The sequence below is a fragment of the Manihot esculenta genome, chromosome 4 (genome assembly GCF_001659605.2).
Source record: "Manihot esculenta cultivar AM560-2 chromosome 4, M.esculenta_v8, whole genome shotgun sequence".
Taxonomy (NCBI): domain Eukaryota; kingdom Viridiplantae; phylum Streptophyta; class Magnoliopsida; order Malpighiales; family Euphorbiaceae; genus Manihot; species Manihot esculenta.
Window position 1 is genome coordinate 33,907,648 of NC_035164.2, and position 16,387 is coordinate 33,924,034.

A 16,387-nucleotide genomic window follows, 5' to 3' on the forward strand; every position below is an offset into this window, starting at 1 on the left:
ATGCAGTAATTCAAAATACAAGTATATAGTACAAAATAAATGTTAGAAAAGCTGTTAAATACAAAATAACAATTAGCTTAAAAAAAAAATACAAAATAACAATAAAAGATATGAATGAATATTACTTGAGTATTAACATGAATAACAAACTAACATAAATCAATATCTTTTTAATAAATCAACAATAAAAAATATAAAATATTTTCAAATGAATAAATTAATTGCATTTTTTATCACGACATAAATAATTAACAATATGATTATAAATGCAAAAACCGACAACACAATATATAGAATAATAAAAAATAATGATAATAAAGAGAGTTTTAACTTGTAAATTTTTACAAAATCTAAAAGATTATAAGTATAAAAATAAATATATCTAGTGATCATCAATCACTAAACACTAAGAAGAGTAATTTTTTATCAATTCTTTGAAATATTAAAAATTATTATCAAATAATAAATAATAAAAAAATTCAAAAAGTTATTATCAAATAGTAAATATAATTTTGACTTGACTTAAACAGTAATGTTTTGACTTAATTTAAACTCTAATGTCGAATAGGCCCTAATCTTGATGAAAGATAATAAATTGTTTAAAAATAATTTCATCTAAAATTTATTAGTGACATTTTATTCATTTACCATCTGGTCATTTATAAGAATTTTCCTCATTTATCCATTTTATTCCTTCATCAATCCTATGTATTATAGTTCTTTAACATCACTATATCCCGCTTTGTCCCTTTTGAAACAACTTGATGGTTACAACATATGATAATTCCACTGTAAACTAAAAAGTGGGTGACAGAATTGGGATTGGAAATCAAAGATGGCCATCGCTTCGATACCCAGTTGAAATTGAGCATTGGTTTGATGCGTACTCAGGCGAGATTTTCTATCAAAAGGTGACTTCAATTGAAGCGTGCATGAAATATAGTTGAAACTCTTTCAAGAAGCTATGTGACTTCTTTTTCTCATCATTAATTTAACAAGCTGAGAGGCTGCTTACGATTTTGAAGCTTCATACTTTTATAGATTATACAAGGCATTTCTCTTCACAAAAGTTTTTTTTTTTTTTTTTTCATTTCAAATAAAAATTGCAGCATGAATTGAAGCGAGGAAAACTGAGGACGGTTGCCACCAAAGCCTCATTGGAAACAAAGATATACAATAAAATCATTATCTATGCATAGTTTCTGATAGTTTTTAGAGACTAGATCTGTCAAGCACCAGGTTTTAACTTCATTGCTGGTTTTGAACCTCACTGGAAGCCACTCTTGAAAACTCCGTCGCAATCTTCCGGACCTGTTCTTGTGACTGCACTTTACAGCAATTGCACTCATGTGGAATTCTTCCTGCTTTGGCGAAGTTCAACTGGTTCCTGACCATAATTTAAGAGAAAAACCATGCTCACTCATGCTGCCTCTAGACAAACTTCTTAATCTCTGCCAGAATTGTCGTCTCCTTCCTGTTCTCAAAGGCCCTGAGCTAGAATGCCTTCTGAAAGACCCAAATTCCTGCCCCTCAAGTCCCACCGATCCTGTCAACAAACCAGATGTTGATAACGGCAGTGGGATTTGGGATTGTGAAACTTCCATAATCCCATCTGAAACTCTCATGTTCTTGCTATCTGCATCGGTAAGATGGTTCTCATAGCTTTGACTGCTTGTTCGCTGTACTTTTGTTTCATCAAATTCATTGCAGACAAGCTTCAAGGCCTGAACTACTTCACCCATGAAAGGGCGGTGAGACACTTCCGGTTGTACACACATTGATGCAATTGCTGCCACTTTGACTATAGTATCAAAGGAGACAGTAAACTTTATAGATGGATCAATAATTGCTTCTAAACCTTCCTTGTTTGTGAGGAGTGGACGAGCATATGCAACAAGATTTTCTTGACCTGGTGGTTGTGACAAGTCTACTGATTTTCGTCCAGTTAAGAGCTCAAGGAGGACTACACCATAGCTGTAAACATCACTCTTCACAAGAAGATGTCCTGTCATTGCATACTCCGGAGCCAAGTAACTATGAACAAGAAATTAGTCACATGAGATACTTGAGCTATAGGCTTTTAAGGAAACAAAGTGCAGAAACAAATAAGTATCTATATGAGGAGACAGACAGATATCTTCAAGATTACTCTCTTAGTTGCCTTGATATAAGTAGAATAAAAAGCATAAACATACCCAAAAGTTCCCATAACATGTGTTGATATATGTTTGTTTTCCTCTTCCATTGCTGCTCGAGCTAATCCAAAATCTGAAACTTTAGGTGTAAAATCATGTTCTAACAAGATGTTACTGGACTTGAAATCTCGATGTATAACCCGAGGGCTTGAGTCTTCATGGAGGTAGGCTAGGCCTCGAGCTGCACCAAGGGCAATCTTCATTCGCGCATCCCAGTTTAGTGGATCAGTTTCCTTATCCACTCCTAGGGAGAAAAAAAGAACATTTAGAGAAATCACTTCTTAAAGAAATGATGTGTAAACATTTAAATATCATACAATTTGAGATATAGAAAAGAGCACACCATGTAAATGAGATTCAACACTTCCATTCGGGATAAGTTCATAGACTAGGCAGCGGATATGCTCCTCTGTGCAAATACCAATCAATTTAACTAGGTTTCTGTGATGCAGCCGCCCAAGCATCTCAACTTCTGCCAAGAACTCTCGGCCACCATGCTGATCATCTCTCTTCAAAACCTTCACAGCCACTTTCCTTCCATCATCTAACTGGCCACTGTACACAACCCCAAATCCACCTTCTCCAAGGATCCTTGAAGAATCAAACATATTGGTGGCCCTCTCCATGTCATTCAAGGTGAAGAGCTTTGAAGGTCCTGTATGTGTCATGGCGCCAGGACTGAAGGACATTGATGAAGAACTAGGATTGCCCCCAAAAATCATAGGCCCAGCAGACCCTGCCACAACTATACATGTGAGATCTCAAGACCTATTTGGAAATGTTTTCAGGAAAAAAAAAATCAAACTCAACTGTGAAATTGGAGTTGAACAAAAATTGGAAGCAATAGCTGTGCCAATCTAGATGCTAGAAGGATAGTCAACTTGGCAATTGAAGCGGTGCATAACCTAAGGACTGAGGACAGCCTAGACAATTAGGATCTACTGCTCAAAATGACAGTACCTGATGGTTTTGCAGGGGAGGTCATTGAGGCATGTGGAACTTGCTGAGGTTGATGAACACAATTTCCTCTTTTCAACAGAAAAAGCCAGGCGATTGCCATACATATAACCAAGGCACTGAAAGAGGAGAAAACTATCACAGCAATCATTCTTCCACCAAGCCCATCTTTTCTCATCCTCCTTACATCAACTCCTAAAGGCTTATTTGTTATTCCATTGTTGTCATGGCCAGGATATGGTTCATCATCTATAGTAGAAATGCTCAAAGGTGAAGGTGGAGAGGGTGGAAGACCTGCAGGTTGTATGATTTTGAGAGGTAAGAATTGAATAAAAGAGTACAGAGCTAAAAGAGTCCAAATTTTGTTTATTAGACAAAACTCTGAAAAAGAAGGGAAGAACAATTCTACAGGTTCATTGGATTCCAAATGATTGCTGGAAAAATATTTTAAGTACAAAATTCTGAAACCTATTAATTAACTGCTCAAAGAAACAGGAAGCACATATTGATTTTAACAAGCCATTTCACCAGTAAATTGCTTGATTGAATATGCCCTAAGAAGTGAAAACTCCCAGACTGAGCATGAAACTGAAAGAATCAAAGTATAAAGTAACTAAAAACATGTCAAGAAGGATCAAAAGATAACCTGGGTAGTGAACATATAATACTTCATAGGAACCAAAGAGGGAAGACTTTATGAGAACCTGTCTGTTCCAGAATTTCTTGTAGATTGATAATGCTGTATTATCAGCAAATTTTACTCCCTGCGGTACAAGGTTGATGAGAACAGTGCTTTTTTCTAGCTGTTGACTGGCTGCATTGGCTCCCATAATGCGAACCTGACTGTGGTTTAAGGTGACACTGGCTGCAATTTCCTCAGCCAGCTCTGTAACCAAAGTAAAGAATGAGTATATTGCAACACCAAGGCGCAGTTTAACTTGAATAGGCCACACACATCCACAAAATGTCCCAGGAGGAGTATATGTTAGTGGCTCTGTGCATGTGACAGATGCACAATCTACAAGACAGATAAAAATCCATGAGATACAGATATGCTACACCAAATGAATATACAGTTGCAAGAGTTGAGTGTATATTTACCTCCATTAGGAGGTGGAGGTGGTAGAGACAAAATTTGTGATGGCGGTGGGGCCTTCATCTTCTTCAAGTTAGAACCCATGGGAGACGCTGCAGGATGATGAATGTGCACTTGTAAACAGAAAAAAAGGTCAACTCAGTTAGGTTCTTTTCAACAATCACTGTAAGTAAGTTAATGAAATCCAAGAGTAAACCAAGTACAGATATAAGCCCTCCCGTACTATAAAAATGGCTCTTTGAGGCAGTTGGTGATAATGCAGATGGCATAGAACCCCAGCTCATTGACGAAGGAGATGGAGAGCGGAACGAAGGGACTGAAGGGGCTGTATATTCCATAAAAGATGCTCAAAACTTGGTTAAAAACATAGGAAATTACATAATAAATAGATGGAGGATCTTTCAGGGCAGAGAATCATGCCTATTTGATAGTAACTTGGGGGAGGAATCAAATAAGATGGTCCAGGAGCACTGTGATGATTCCTTGCATGCTGATGATGATGAAGATTTCTGTTACTTGAGATCAAAGGTGAATCTGCAGGACCATGCATCCACATCTTTGCAGGACTGCCAATTGATGACATAGAAGGGGGAAGTGCAATACTTGAAGGCTTATTTGTGTTGGGCGGGGCTGCAACAGGAAAATACCTTTTAATAGCTGATACTTATGAGCACAAAATTTCACAATCCCCCTACATTCCTTTATTAGTGGAAACTATGTTAGATCCTTCTCTCACCTTCACTTGGAAAATGATCAACAGAAGAGGAAATGTGGGATGCTTGGACATGTGGTGAAGTGCTCAGCTTTCCATATCTGCTCCTGCTGAAACTTGGAGGAGCTTCTCTTGGAGAGGCAGCAGGTTCTGTGGCAAGTTATATTAAAAGACCAACAGTTAATTAAAGAGATATACAAGAATTCACATGCTTCTTAATCAAGTAGCACAATAATGTTTTCAACTGTTTGGCAAGCAATCCCAAAAAATATAGATTTAGATACCAGAGGGATAAAGAACTTCCTATGAGTGCTTATTTCAAGCAGCATAAAGCAGCCATTATGATCTAAGCTCCATTAGAGGAAAATAAAAAGAAAGAGTTACATGAGATGCATGGATCATGAGAGGAAAATAAAAAGAAAGAACTCTGCTCTGTACTACCTACCCGATTATGAAAATTCAATATCAGAAATTCAAAAGTAAAGGCGTTAAGCGTGATTCTTTTCCTGTTGATGATAGAAACAGGTATACTATACAACCCAGATTCTCAAATCAATCAAAATTCAAAATTGACAAGTAGTATTCGTCAATCAAAACTACGAATCATGTATAATTCAAAGAAAAAACCAACTCAAGTCACTAAAACATCAAAATCCATTACCTGCAGATCCAAGAACTGACGAAGCACATGAAGCTACACATATGATCACCAGCATAATACCAATTTGAATCCCCATTTCCTAAAGAAACAGGAGATCAAATCTCAAGATCTACCAAGTTCTCTTCTCACACAGCGATCAAACTAAGAAGGAGAAAAAATCGACAGGAAGTAACAGAAACTGAGATAACATTTTGAAGAAGAACATGGGCCAGGCTTAAAAGGAACAAGCAGAGAATGAGACCACAAAGAAAAGACCCACATATAGTAAAAGAGAAGTAATGAGAATCAAGAAAGACTGGCTGGTGAAACACAAGAATGGATTAGGTGGCAAGAACCTCAACTCTACTTTCTTATGAGACTAAGCACCATACTTTGCAAGTTTGCAGAGGTTAGAGAATGCTAAGAACTAAGTAAGTTGCACTTTTGAGCAAGAAGATTGGTGAAGGAGAGAGAGAGAGAGAGTTTACAATGGAAAGATGATATCATGGTTGAAAATCTGAGAAATGCATTGAATTGTTTAATGTGGGATTTGATTGACTTGTTTTTGAGCTAATAGAAGAAAGATGATTCTCTTGAAGACATTGGGGCTATGGTATCTCAAAATTCAAAGTACATGATTAGAATTCAAAGGATTTATTTTTCTATACTTTGTGGTTGGTTTAGTTTAGACTTTGGATTGCTTTTAAGCCCACCTTTCTACGCTTTGAAGTTGATTATTAGTGCTCAACTATTCACTAATGATTTCTTCTTCTTGTTTTTTTTTTGTGATGGGAGATTGCACAATAAGATGTCTTAGGAGTATATACTCCATTAGAGAATTATTTTTCTTTATATATTTTTTCTATGATGCACTTCTATAAAATTTTAGAAGCTTAATCAAAATTATTAAGATGCTAATAAAGCAATGACAAGATATTAAGGCAGTGTAAATTAAAAAAAAAAAAAAAAAAACAATAATTCATGTGTCGGAAGAGGAGCAAATCAATTAGGCAAAACCGACAAATTTTGAAGCAATGATTTTGATAGATATTTGTAATTTTATTGTAAGACTAAATCAACAATACAGATCAATGCGTGGGTCCCACCTCAGACAGCCACCATAGAGTTTGGTAGTTCCTCAGGAATGCAATGTCGGAGACCACCCACCCATGTTTCCTTTAAAAAAATAAATAGATAATAGTGATTTAATAAATTTTGGTTTAAATGTATAAAAATTATATTAATTTTAACTTAAATTAAAATTAAATAGAAAATAATTTAATACATTACAGCTTTGGAAAACATTCTAATAAGATGATTTGTTGTTGATGTCAAAGTTAAAAGGCATGAAGGCCCACTCTTCTTCCCTCTTACTTTTCTTTCAACTCTTTTCCTCCCCCTCTTTCTTTTTCTTTCCAACTCTTTTTACCCATTGGGTTGATGGAAAAGAGGAATAAACTTTATCCCCAATTCTTTTTCTAATGTTATTAGAACAAATAATACACAAATTTAAGCAAGCAAATTAACCACTAATTAATAACATTAGATTTTAAGTGCATTTAATATAAATTCAAGGAATGAATTTTAAAATAGCCACATTAACTATTTATATTAAGGTGTATATGGTTTTAAATATTCAATTTTTGTTGGTATAATTACTATTTAATTTTTATAATTTAATAGAATAAATTATTTAATTATTATATTTAATATGTTGATTCAGTTGATCGAATACTCATTTCTTATTTAAATCTCTCAATCTATTTATTTAATTATATTTATCTTTATAATAAGAAATTAAAATATTATTTTCTATTATAAAATTTATCAATTATATTTAATTTTTAGACTTTCTTCAAATGAAAAAAAAAAAAAAAGCAGCATGAAAGCTAATGTGCAGTCTGTTTCATTTATGTTATGATTCATTTTCGACACAGGTTTTATTTATACGTTTGCGGTAGCTATGAAAATGGAAGAATAAAGATGTGTTTTATGGCATTCGCTGCTATTTAAGCCAATAAATCAGTTATTTCAAATTACAATTAGTATGTAATTTTGGAGGTTAGTGTTCAGAAAGTAATAGAAATTCAAACTGTACTGAAACATTAATAAATATTACTCGACAATCTATTTTATTTGACTGGATTAAACTAAATAGAGATGAGACGGCTAAAGGGAATCCAATAAGAAAAGGTTCGGAAAGATTTTACGCAATTAGTGTGGAGTATGATTGAAGGGTTAATCCTAAAAAAAAAGTTCGAAAAGACAATTAGTGTGGAGTATGAATGAGTATGATTGAAGGGTTAATCGAACAAAAAAAGGTTCGGAAAGACAATTAGTGTGGAGTATGATTGAAGGGTTAGTCAAACAAAAAAAAGTTTGAAAAGATTTTACGCAATTAGTGTTAAAAATGATTGAAGGGTTATTACATTCGTATGTTTGTACATGGAATTGCATATTGTATTATTTAGTCTCAAAATATTATGAAATATGGAGATCAAACGGTTAATGGTTGAAATGAACTATAAGCTAATCTTGTTCTAATACAAGCTGACATAGATAATAATTTGTATTATATTAATGTTTTATATCAATATCATCAAATCACATGAGGTTTAGACATATATATAGATAAATAAATTATATTGCGGATAAACTAGTTAGCCTAATTTTAGCGTCAACCATTAGTAGGTTAGGATAATTTTTGAGTCTATTTAAACTATTATAAAATTAATTCAAGCTAATTTATAGAGGTTTTTTTTTATTTTTTATTGAATTACCACTGTCTAAAGAACTTTCACTATATCAAAAAATATAAATAAAAAAAATTCTGGAATTGAAAATAAACATTGTGCGAGTAGTTTTCCTAGGCCGAACCTAGCATGCTGCAGTGGGCCTACCTATTTCAGTTTTTATATAGACACAAGTAGCCCATTCTCATTTGTCATGGGTGGGGCCTTGATCTTCAAATTGGCCTCCTTCACTATTCTTTGTTTTATTTTATGCATATTGCATATTAAATTATTATTTCTTGTATGAAAATTGATAAAAAAAATAATGTACAAGTTATTTCAAAATTAATATATATATATATATCCCAGCATGTAAAACTTATATCAGTTATTTCTAATGAGTTATAAGTTAAATATTTATTACTGCATTTATTGTGACAAATAAATGAAGATAATAATTTAAAATTTTAATTTAAAATTAAAAATGAACTATAATAGAGAACTAGAAAAAAAAATATAAGTGACTGAAACATTAGCATCCATGTAAGTCTTCACTAAAATGTATTAATTTAAATGCAATAGAAAGAGAAACAAATTCATTTGCCATATAATTTATTGAAAATTAACATTTTTCAACTTTTTTTTTTAAGATAAGAAAGAAATCCAAATTATTTGGTAAGAAACTAAAAATAGAAAATTAAGGTTTTGGCCAACTCATAGGATCAATTATAATACTTAACTACCAAGAAATGACAAGCATAGAGTGACATTTCTCTTTTTATTTTATTTTTTAGGAATTCCTTTTTATTTTTAAATAAAAAACTATTACTATTAATCATATATTATAATGATAGCTCATTTTTCAATAAACATGCAGAGTTTTGAATTCTTTTCCACTAAATTAAATTAAAAAATAACTGTTTTTGTTATTAAATGATATTAATGGTAAATAATTCTTTTTAATTAAAGATAGAAAAGAAAAAGAAAAAGAAAGGAAAATTAATTTCTGCAATTAGGTGATGAATCATTTTTCATTGGTGTCTTGACTTCATCTTATCAATGACAGAGGACAAAGGGAAGCCATTCATGAAGAGAGAGAGAGAGAGAGAGAGAGAGATGATATACTGTTGCATTAACTACATTTATTGATTAAAAATTGAAAATTCCATAAGCTTGACTGGATGATTATTGACTTTTAGGAAGACAAATGATGTGATTAAAGTTCTTCTAATTGATGGGTTTGGACCATGGGAACATGGTGGGCCTTCACTTCACAATGGAATATGATTTGCACACGTGTTGAAAACCCAGCTAATTAACTATCCTGATATATATATATTTTTTCTTGCTGTAAAATATGTTAAATATTACATTTTTTGTTAATATCTCTCAATGAAAAGTAACAATAATAATCAAATTTAATGAGTAAAAATTCATCGATATCTCTATTTAGTTGTAGAAAATAATTTATATTTAAAAATATTTTTTATGAAAATTATAATTAAAAAATCAAAGAAGGAATCTCTTTTATTTTAAAAAAATAAAGTGTTTTTGTGACTGATCATATTTTTCAAGCACAGAAAGAAAAAGCATATATAACATTTGGCATTGGTTGTCATGTTGCTATCTTATCTCCGTGTCCTTAATTACCTTTCTTTATCTCTTATATTCCCAACCCATTCTCTCTTCCTGCCCTCACTTTCCTTTTCTTTTAAAATAAATACTCCTTTATCTTCAATTATAAAAATAAAAAAAATAATCACCACTCTTCCCTTCAGTTTTAGTTTTTCTCTCTCGCCCTTTCAGGGCCTCAGCCAATTAGTCTCTTTCTCTCTCTCCCTCTCCCAAAGACAAAGGCCTTTTGGCCTTTTCTCCTCTCTTAGACACTCATCAAACACTTGAAGCAACAGTTTGCTCTTCTCTCTCGCCATGGCCGACAGGGTGTATCCTTCTACTAAACCTGCCACAAATGGAGACACCACCGCGGCCACAACCAAACCTTCTTTTCCGGCCACCAAAGCCCAACTCTACGGAGCAGCCCGCCCTGCCTACCGTCCACAACCCCACCGCAAACGAAGCCGCCGTAGCTGTTGTTGTGCGTGTTGTCTCTGGCTGACCTTAATCATATTCACTCTCCTCCTCCTTGCTGCCATAGCTGGTGCCATCATCTACGTTCTCTACCATCCCCAACGACCCACCTTCTCCGTCTCCGGCCTCAAAATCTCCTCTCTCAACCTCACTTCATCTTCCCATCTCACCACCAACATCAACCTGAACATCACCACAAGAAACCCCAACAAGAAGCTGGTGTATATCTACAGCCCTGTCACAATCTCTCTAACTACAGCTAAAGATGGTATCCAAATAGGCAATGGGTTGTTACCCTCTTTTGAACATGGCACCAAGAACACAACCTTCCTGAAAGCTGCCATTAGAAGCAGTGATCAACAGCTAGATGATACCTCTGCTAGCCAATTAAAGACAGATTTCAAGAGCAAAAATGGCTTGGCTTTGAAGATAGAGTTGGAAACTAAGGTGAAAGTGAAGATGGGAGGCTTGAAAACACCAAGAGTTGGGATTAAAATTTCCTGTGAAGGGATTAAAACTATTATTCCTAACGGGAAATCTGCAACTACAGCTTCAGTATCTAAAGCAAAGTGCAAGGTTGATTTGAAGATCAAGATCTGGAAATGGACTTTCTAAATGGAATTGATTGACTGATTAATTTCAACTCTTGAATTTAGAGGAGAAAAAGGTGTGATTTTTTTTTTAATTTTCTTTTTATTATATATGTTGTTCTTTTACTTCTTAATATTTCCCTCAAATATTTATAATCTACTGTTGATGATCATATGTTTTACAGATTGAAATTATTTGTCAAGCGGTGGTATAAGGAAGACAGAAAATTTATTTGTTATAGATTTGAAATTTTTGTCAATTTTTTTTTATTTATTTAAAAAAATCAGTGAATTGTTTTTATTGCAGTATTATACATATGCATTCTTTTAATTAACATTTTAAAGAAATTAAAATATTTATAAAATAATCAGATTATTTCCTAAAGAAGAAATCCATTTTATTTTAAAACAAAAAAACATTTTTCTTTAATTGGAAGATAAAGCTTTTGGCAATGGAATACAACTCCGATTGAAAATGATATATTTTCTAATAATGCAATAAAAAAAAAGAAATTAGAAAATATAGAGAATAAGAAATAATGACTGGCATTACATGGATTCCAAGCTGTGGTGTGGGGTCTTAAGCATAAGAAATATCATCAAGAAATCCTGATTGGGGAGTGGTTGTCATGTCTGTGGCAAGGCCTAATCAGTCAAAAAACTGTAATTAAATCCTTAATTGGTTGAATTAGTGGGTGTCGGTGGGAATTATTGAATTTTAATTAGGAACGCAATAAAAAGAAAGTGCAATTATTGTGGATAGGTTTCTTGTGAAACCTCTTTTCTTTTCAGCCTTCCACAAAATAACATGTGGAAATCATGCTCTCCTAAATGCCTTAGATTAAAAAAATCAGTGAATATATATCTATATAATTAATTTTAATATATCAAAATTCCTTTAAAATAGGGAAAATTGTTAATTTGATGTTTAAAATTTTTAAAAATTTATTAATTTATTATATTTTAAAATTATTTAAAGCAATTAAACAATTTTTAACGATAATAATTTATTGAAAATTCGAACAATTAGTTAAGCGTAAACATTGATTAATAAAACAATAAATTCTAATAAATCTTATGATAATCATTGATTAATAAACAAATGCTTGAGCAAATAATTTGGGTTATTTTACGGAATGAGATTAGAAACTTGGGCTTCAAGATTGGGCTAATGGCCCATTAATTGTTGGGACCCGAATAAAAACATGGGAACCCGTAGACATTGGAGGGATGAGTTTGATTAACCAGCAAAATCCCCCAATCTTGTACCTTCAATCCTGTTGACAGGCAGCTGATCGGAAAAAAAATTATCAAGATAAAATAATAATATGATTCATATAAAATCATATAAATTCATATATATGATGGGGATGTGATGAATTTTAGTATTTAGCGCTGTTGAAAAGGTTTAATTCGGTAATAAATATATTTAATAAATTTGATAAATTTTTAATTTTTTTCGATATAATATTTAAAATAACTACACAGATTGCAAATTAACTAGAGAGGGTGTCTGCTGAACAAATTGTGTGCCAAAAAATCATAAAATAAATTCCAGCTATAAATTTTTATTTACGTTGGGGCTTCTTTTAATCCGATGCAACAATTCAATTGTAGCATGTTATTTGAGCTGGACCTAGGAAAAAAATGCCCAATGAAAGTGTTATTGCTCCTCCGCCTCAACCACCGTGCCTGCAACCAAAAAACAACACACGGAAAATCTTATTTTACAGTCCGACCGGAGGAGAGGAGTGAGAGACCCACACCCGGATCAGAGGAGACGGAAGGGAGAGCCGCTGAATAAATTAATTACAGCAGAGCAGAGCTTCTAGAAGAGAACCAAAGACGAGAGGAAAACTCTCTTATCTAAAACCTAGAAAGAGTGTGGTTTCAACTTTCTACGAGCTTAATGCTTCCCTTCATATTCCGGACCGAAGACATAATTCAACCAACCATAAATATTGATGAATAATTCCTCTTCATGTTTCATGCTGCTGCTTTTCAACGTCTCGCATCCATCCCTTCGCGAATTCATAATTTCCCTCCAAATCCCAGCTCTACGATCTCTCTACTCTTGCATCATCAAACCCAGAGCAAAGAATATCAACCCTCCAATGAGCTTCTTGATTTTGTAGATCACCTTCTTCAGCAATGCACCGGTGTTGATCGCTGCAAACAAATCCATACCCATGTCATCATCACTGGTAGCTGTTGCTCTGCTTTCTTGGCTGCCCGTATTATATTCGTCTATGCTCGTTTTGGCCTCCTCTTTGAAGCTCAAAAAGTATTTAACAGCGCCCCTTTTGAGGGCGTGTCGAATTTGCTTTTGTGGAATTCAATTTTGAGAGCTAATGTTTCTAATGAGTACTACGAAAATGCCCTTAAACTGTATGTTAGAATGAGAAGGACAGGAGTTTTAGGCGATGGGTTTACTTTTCCTTTGGTTTTAAGGGCATGTGCTTCCATGGGAAATTCTAGTTTCTGCAAAATAGTTCATGGGCATGCCTTAGAAATGGGTTTTCAGAATCATCTTCATGTTGCCAATGAGTTGATTGGCATGTATGCTAAACTGGGTCAAATGGGAGATGCGCACAATGTGTTTGATAGAATGGGTGTAAGAAGCCATATTTCTTGGAATACGATGGTTTCGGGTTATGCCTTGAACTATGACTGCAACGGAGCTCTTGAGATTTTTAAAAGGATGCAGTCTGAAGGGGTGGAGCCAAATCTTGTGACGTGGACATCATTGATGTCAAGCCACGCACGTTCTGGTTGGCACAAGGAAGCTATGGAGCTGTTTGATTTGATGAGGATGAGAGGAATTGAGGTGAGTGCCGAAGCACTTGCTGTGGCATTATCAGTTTGTGCTGATTTGGGTGCATTTTGTAGGGGTAAGGTGATTCATGGATATGTCATTAAGGGAGGGTTTGAAGATTACTCATTTGTAAAGAATGCATTGTTATGTATGTATGGTAAACATGGAGATGTAAATAGTGCGAATAACTTGTTTCTGGAAATAAAAAATAAGAGCTCAGCAAGTTGGAATGCCTTGATAACATCACATGCAGACGCTGGTTTATGTGATGAGGCTCTTGAAATATTTTCACAGATGGAGAGATTAGAAGATTGTCCAACATTGAGGCCAAATGTTGTAAGTTGGAGTGCTGTAATTGATGGTTTTGCTTCCCAGGGGCGAGGAGAGGAAGCTTTGGAACTTTTTCGAAGGATGCAGTTTGCTAAAGTAGTGGCAAATGCTGTGACAATTTCTACCATTTTATCAGTTTGTGCAGAATTACCAGCTCTGCATCTTGGTAGGGAAATCCATGGCCATGTGATTAGAGCATTGATGGACAAAAACATTCTGGTGAAAAATGGCTTGGTTAATATGTACACAAAGTGTGGATGTCTCAGAGAAGGGCACACAGTATTTGAGAAAATTGAGAAGAAAGATATAATCTCATGGAACTCTATGATCACAGGGTATGGGATGCATGGACTTGGGGTAAATGCTCTAGAAACTTTTGATCAAATGATTAAATTGGGATTCAAGCCAGATAAGGTTACCTTTGTTGCTATCATTTCTGCTTGTAGTCACGCTGGACTTGTTCCTGAGGGTCGTAGGCTTTTTGATCTGATGCTTAGGGAATATCAGATTGAACCCCAGATGGAGCACTATGCTTGCATGGTTGATCTCCTGGGCCGTGCAGGGTTATTAAAAGAAGCAAGTGAAATTGTCAAAAATATGTCACTAGAGCCCAATGCTTGTGTCTGGGGTGCTCTTTTGAACTCTTGTAGAATGCACAAAAATACAGAAGTTGCAGAAGAAATCGCCTCCTATATGTTTAGTCTCAACCTGCATGAAACGACAGGGAATTACATGCTGCTTTCTAATATATATGCTGCAAGTGGTAGATGGAAGGATTCTGCAAGAGTGAGAACCTCAGCAAGAACAAAGGGTTTAAACAAGTATCCTGGACAAAGTTGGATTAAGGTTAAGAAAAATGTTCATGTGTTCTCTGCAGGGAACAACATGCAAAACGGTTTGGAGCAAGTTTCTGGGATTCTTGAGGCATTGACACTACAAATGGAGAGTGAAGAACATGTTTATGGTAATAATATCATTCCACAAGACGTAGATGAGGTAACCAGACTGATGATGTGGGGATGAACAAAAATGCTAGCTTTGCTAGTTTTATTTTTGCAATAGCTTGAATTAGAGTTTATCTCACTTCAAAATTAGTTAGGATTGACCATAACATCAATACATTTTCTTTATTGTTCTTTTATGGGGCCAAGTTTCATGTAACTACTGTTAATCAACGACTATACGACTAATGAGAAGTGGCTGATTGTTGATTTGTTTTACTGTGTACAAAGATGTTATGTTTTCCTTGACAACTCTCAAAATCTGGTTCTGTGTCCTGCTGACATAAAGATAAAGAAGCGATCAAGTCTATCAAAAAACATGATACAACAGGGACAAGTTGAAAGCCTGGAAGCAGAAACCCCAAACTGTAGGTTGGCTTCTAATATTTTGGGTAGTAAACATGGAACTTTGTGAAATACGCCTTCCTCTTGTATCACTAGTTCAACTTTGGTGTCAGCCTCGCCCAGATTCACATTGTCCATGGCCATGGTTATGGTTGTGCTCTTCCTCGAGCTTGGCCAGATCCTCCTCTGGCTTTCCAATGTTAAGTCCTTTATCATCCTGAATATAATTGTTGGACCCCTATATTATATGATCTAGTCATTCCTTTGCACGACGCCAACATAAATGAGCTAAAATTCATATTTGGACACACAAGCTCGCCTGGCTTGCCGCTGAAGCCTGGCAAAAATTAAGAGATGAACAGAAGCATACCCTTCCATAGTGAGAAAACAGGAAACTATACTTGGTTGTTCCTAACAATTTCATTCTATCACCACAAAAATGAAGAAAATATATTGCAACACTTGAAGCGCCATTTTTTAACCTCTTCTGCTCATGAAAGCCCATTCATTTCCACTACTAGTAATCTCAAATTGGGACTCGGCTTTCAAGTGAAGTATCCACAAACGACATAGTACGTACCTTCACGACAATGACGTAGAAAATAAATCAATAATCGTGACAGAATATGAATTATTGCCTGAAGCAGGACATGATATAAAATATATTACGATTGATTCTCGTCCCCTAATAAATTTTCATTGACGATTGCCTTAGTTTTAGAAATGGTAGGGGACAACCAAAAAAACCTTGTTTTTTTCTCGCTACAAAACTCAGCATCGGCGACAAACTGTGTTGTAGTTTTGGTCGATCAGTGTTGGAGAGAACAAACGACTGGTTGGATTAATTTGAATTCGTGCCAAATTGTTAAAAGTGTTGCATAGTCAG

The 16,387-nt window shown here is 34.5% G+C and overlaps 3 protein-coding genes across 5 annotated transcripts; 2 read left to right on the forward strand and 1 right to left on the reverse strand.

Annotated features, from left to right (window-relative positions):
* Window positions 1–940: 940 nt before the first annotated feature.
* LOC110613763 (receptor-like serine/threonine-protein kinase ALE2) lies at window positions 941–6,282 on the reverse strand. 2 transcript variants are annotated; one of them, XM_021755061.2, is made up of 10 exons: window positions 5,622–6,281; window positions 4,985–5,110; window positions 4,669–4,878; window positions 4,472–4,573; window positions 4,254–4,361; window positions 3,799–4,170; window positions 3,156–3,446; window positions 2,539–2,931; window positions 2,196–2,439; window positions 941–2,034 (listed from the first exon to the last, which is right to left on the reverse strand). In XM_021755061.2, exons 1-10 carry the CDS (start codon window positions 5,695–5,697, stop codon window positions 1,377–1,379), a joined length of 2,580 nt encoding a protein of 859 aa, XP_021610753.1. In that variant the 5' UTR covers window positions 5,698–6,281; the 3' UTR covers window positions 941–1,376. The 2 variants fall into 2 exon arrangements, with proteins under 2 accessions (XP_021610753.1, XP_043812053.1); XM_043956118.1 differs by lacking the exon at window positions 4,472–4,573 and having other exon boundaries at window positions 4,627–4,878; window positions 5,622–6,282.
* Window positions 6,283–10,047: 3,765 nt separating this feature from the next.
* On the forward strand, window positions 10,048–11,310 carry LOC110612924 (NDR1/HIN1-like protein 6). Of its 2 annotated transcripts, XR_006350391.1 has the most exons (2): window positions 10,048–11,087; window positions 11,196–11,310. XR_006350391.1 is itself a non-coding variant. In XM_043955691.1 (1 exon), exon 1 carries the CDS (start codon window positions 10,262–10,264, stop codon window positions 11,033–11,035), a length of 774 nt encoding a protein of 257 aa, XP_043811626.1. In that variant the 5' UTR covers window positions 10,049–10,261; the 3' UTR covers window positions 11,036–11,185. The 2 variants fall into 2 exon arrangements, 1 of the variants encoding a protein (XP_043811626.1); XM_043955691.1 differs by lacking the exon at window positions 11,196–11,310 and having other exon boundaries at window positions 10,049–11,185.
* Window positions 11,311–12,505: 1,195 nt separating this feature from the next.
* LOC110612976 (putative pentatricopeptide repeat-containing protein At1g17630) lies at window positions 12,506–15,383 on the forward strand. Its single transcript, XM_021753854.2, has one exon. It carries the CDS (start codon window positions 12,992–12,994, stop codon window positions 15,176–15,178), a length of 2,187 nt encoding a protein of 728 aa, XP_021609546.1. The 5' UTR covers window positions 12,506–12,991; the 3' UTR covers window positions 15,179–15,383.
* Window positions 15,384–16,387: the final 1,004 nt, after the last annotated feature.

What these genes read in the sequence shown, in the direction of transcription:
- LOC110613763 (XM_021755061.2), bottom strand. Translation starts at nt 5,697, where the DNA reads ATGGGGATTCAAATTGGTATTATGCTGGTGATCATATGTGTAGCTTCA. An exon ending in TGTTGAATCTCATTTACATG is followed by an intron (nt 2,440 to 2,538) that starts GTGTGCTCTTTT and finishes TTTTCTCCCTAG; the next exon opens with GAGTGGATAAGGAAACTGAT. An exon ending in CATGTTATGGGAACTTTTGG is followed by an intron (nt 2,035 to 2,195) that starts GTATGTTTATGC and finishes TCTTGTTCATAG; the next exon opens with TTACTTGGCTCCGGAGTATG.
- LOC110612924 (XM_043955691.1), top strand. Translation starts at nt 10,262, where the DNA reads ATGGCCGACAGGGTGTATCCTTCTACTAAACCTGCCACAAATGGAGAC.
- LOC110612976 (XM_021753854.2), top strand. Translation starts at nt 12,992, where the DNA reads ATGTTTCATGCTGCTGCTTTTCAACGTCTCGCATCCATCCCTTCGCGA.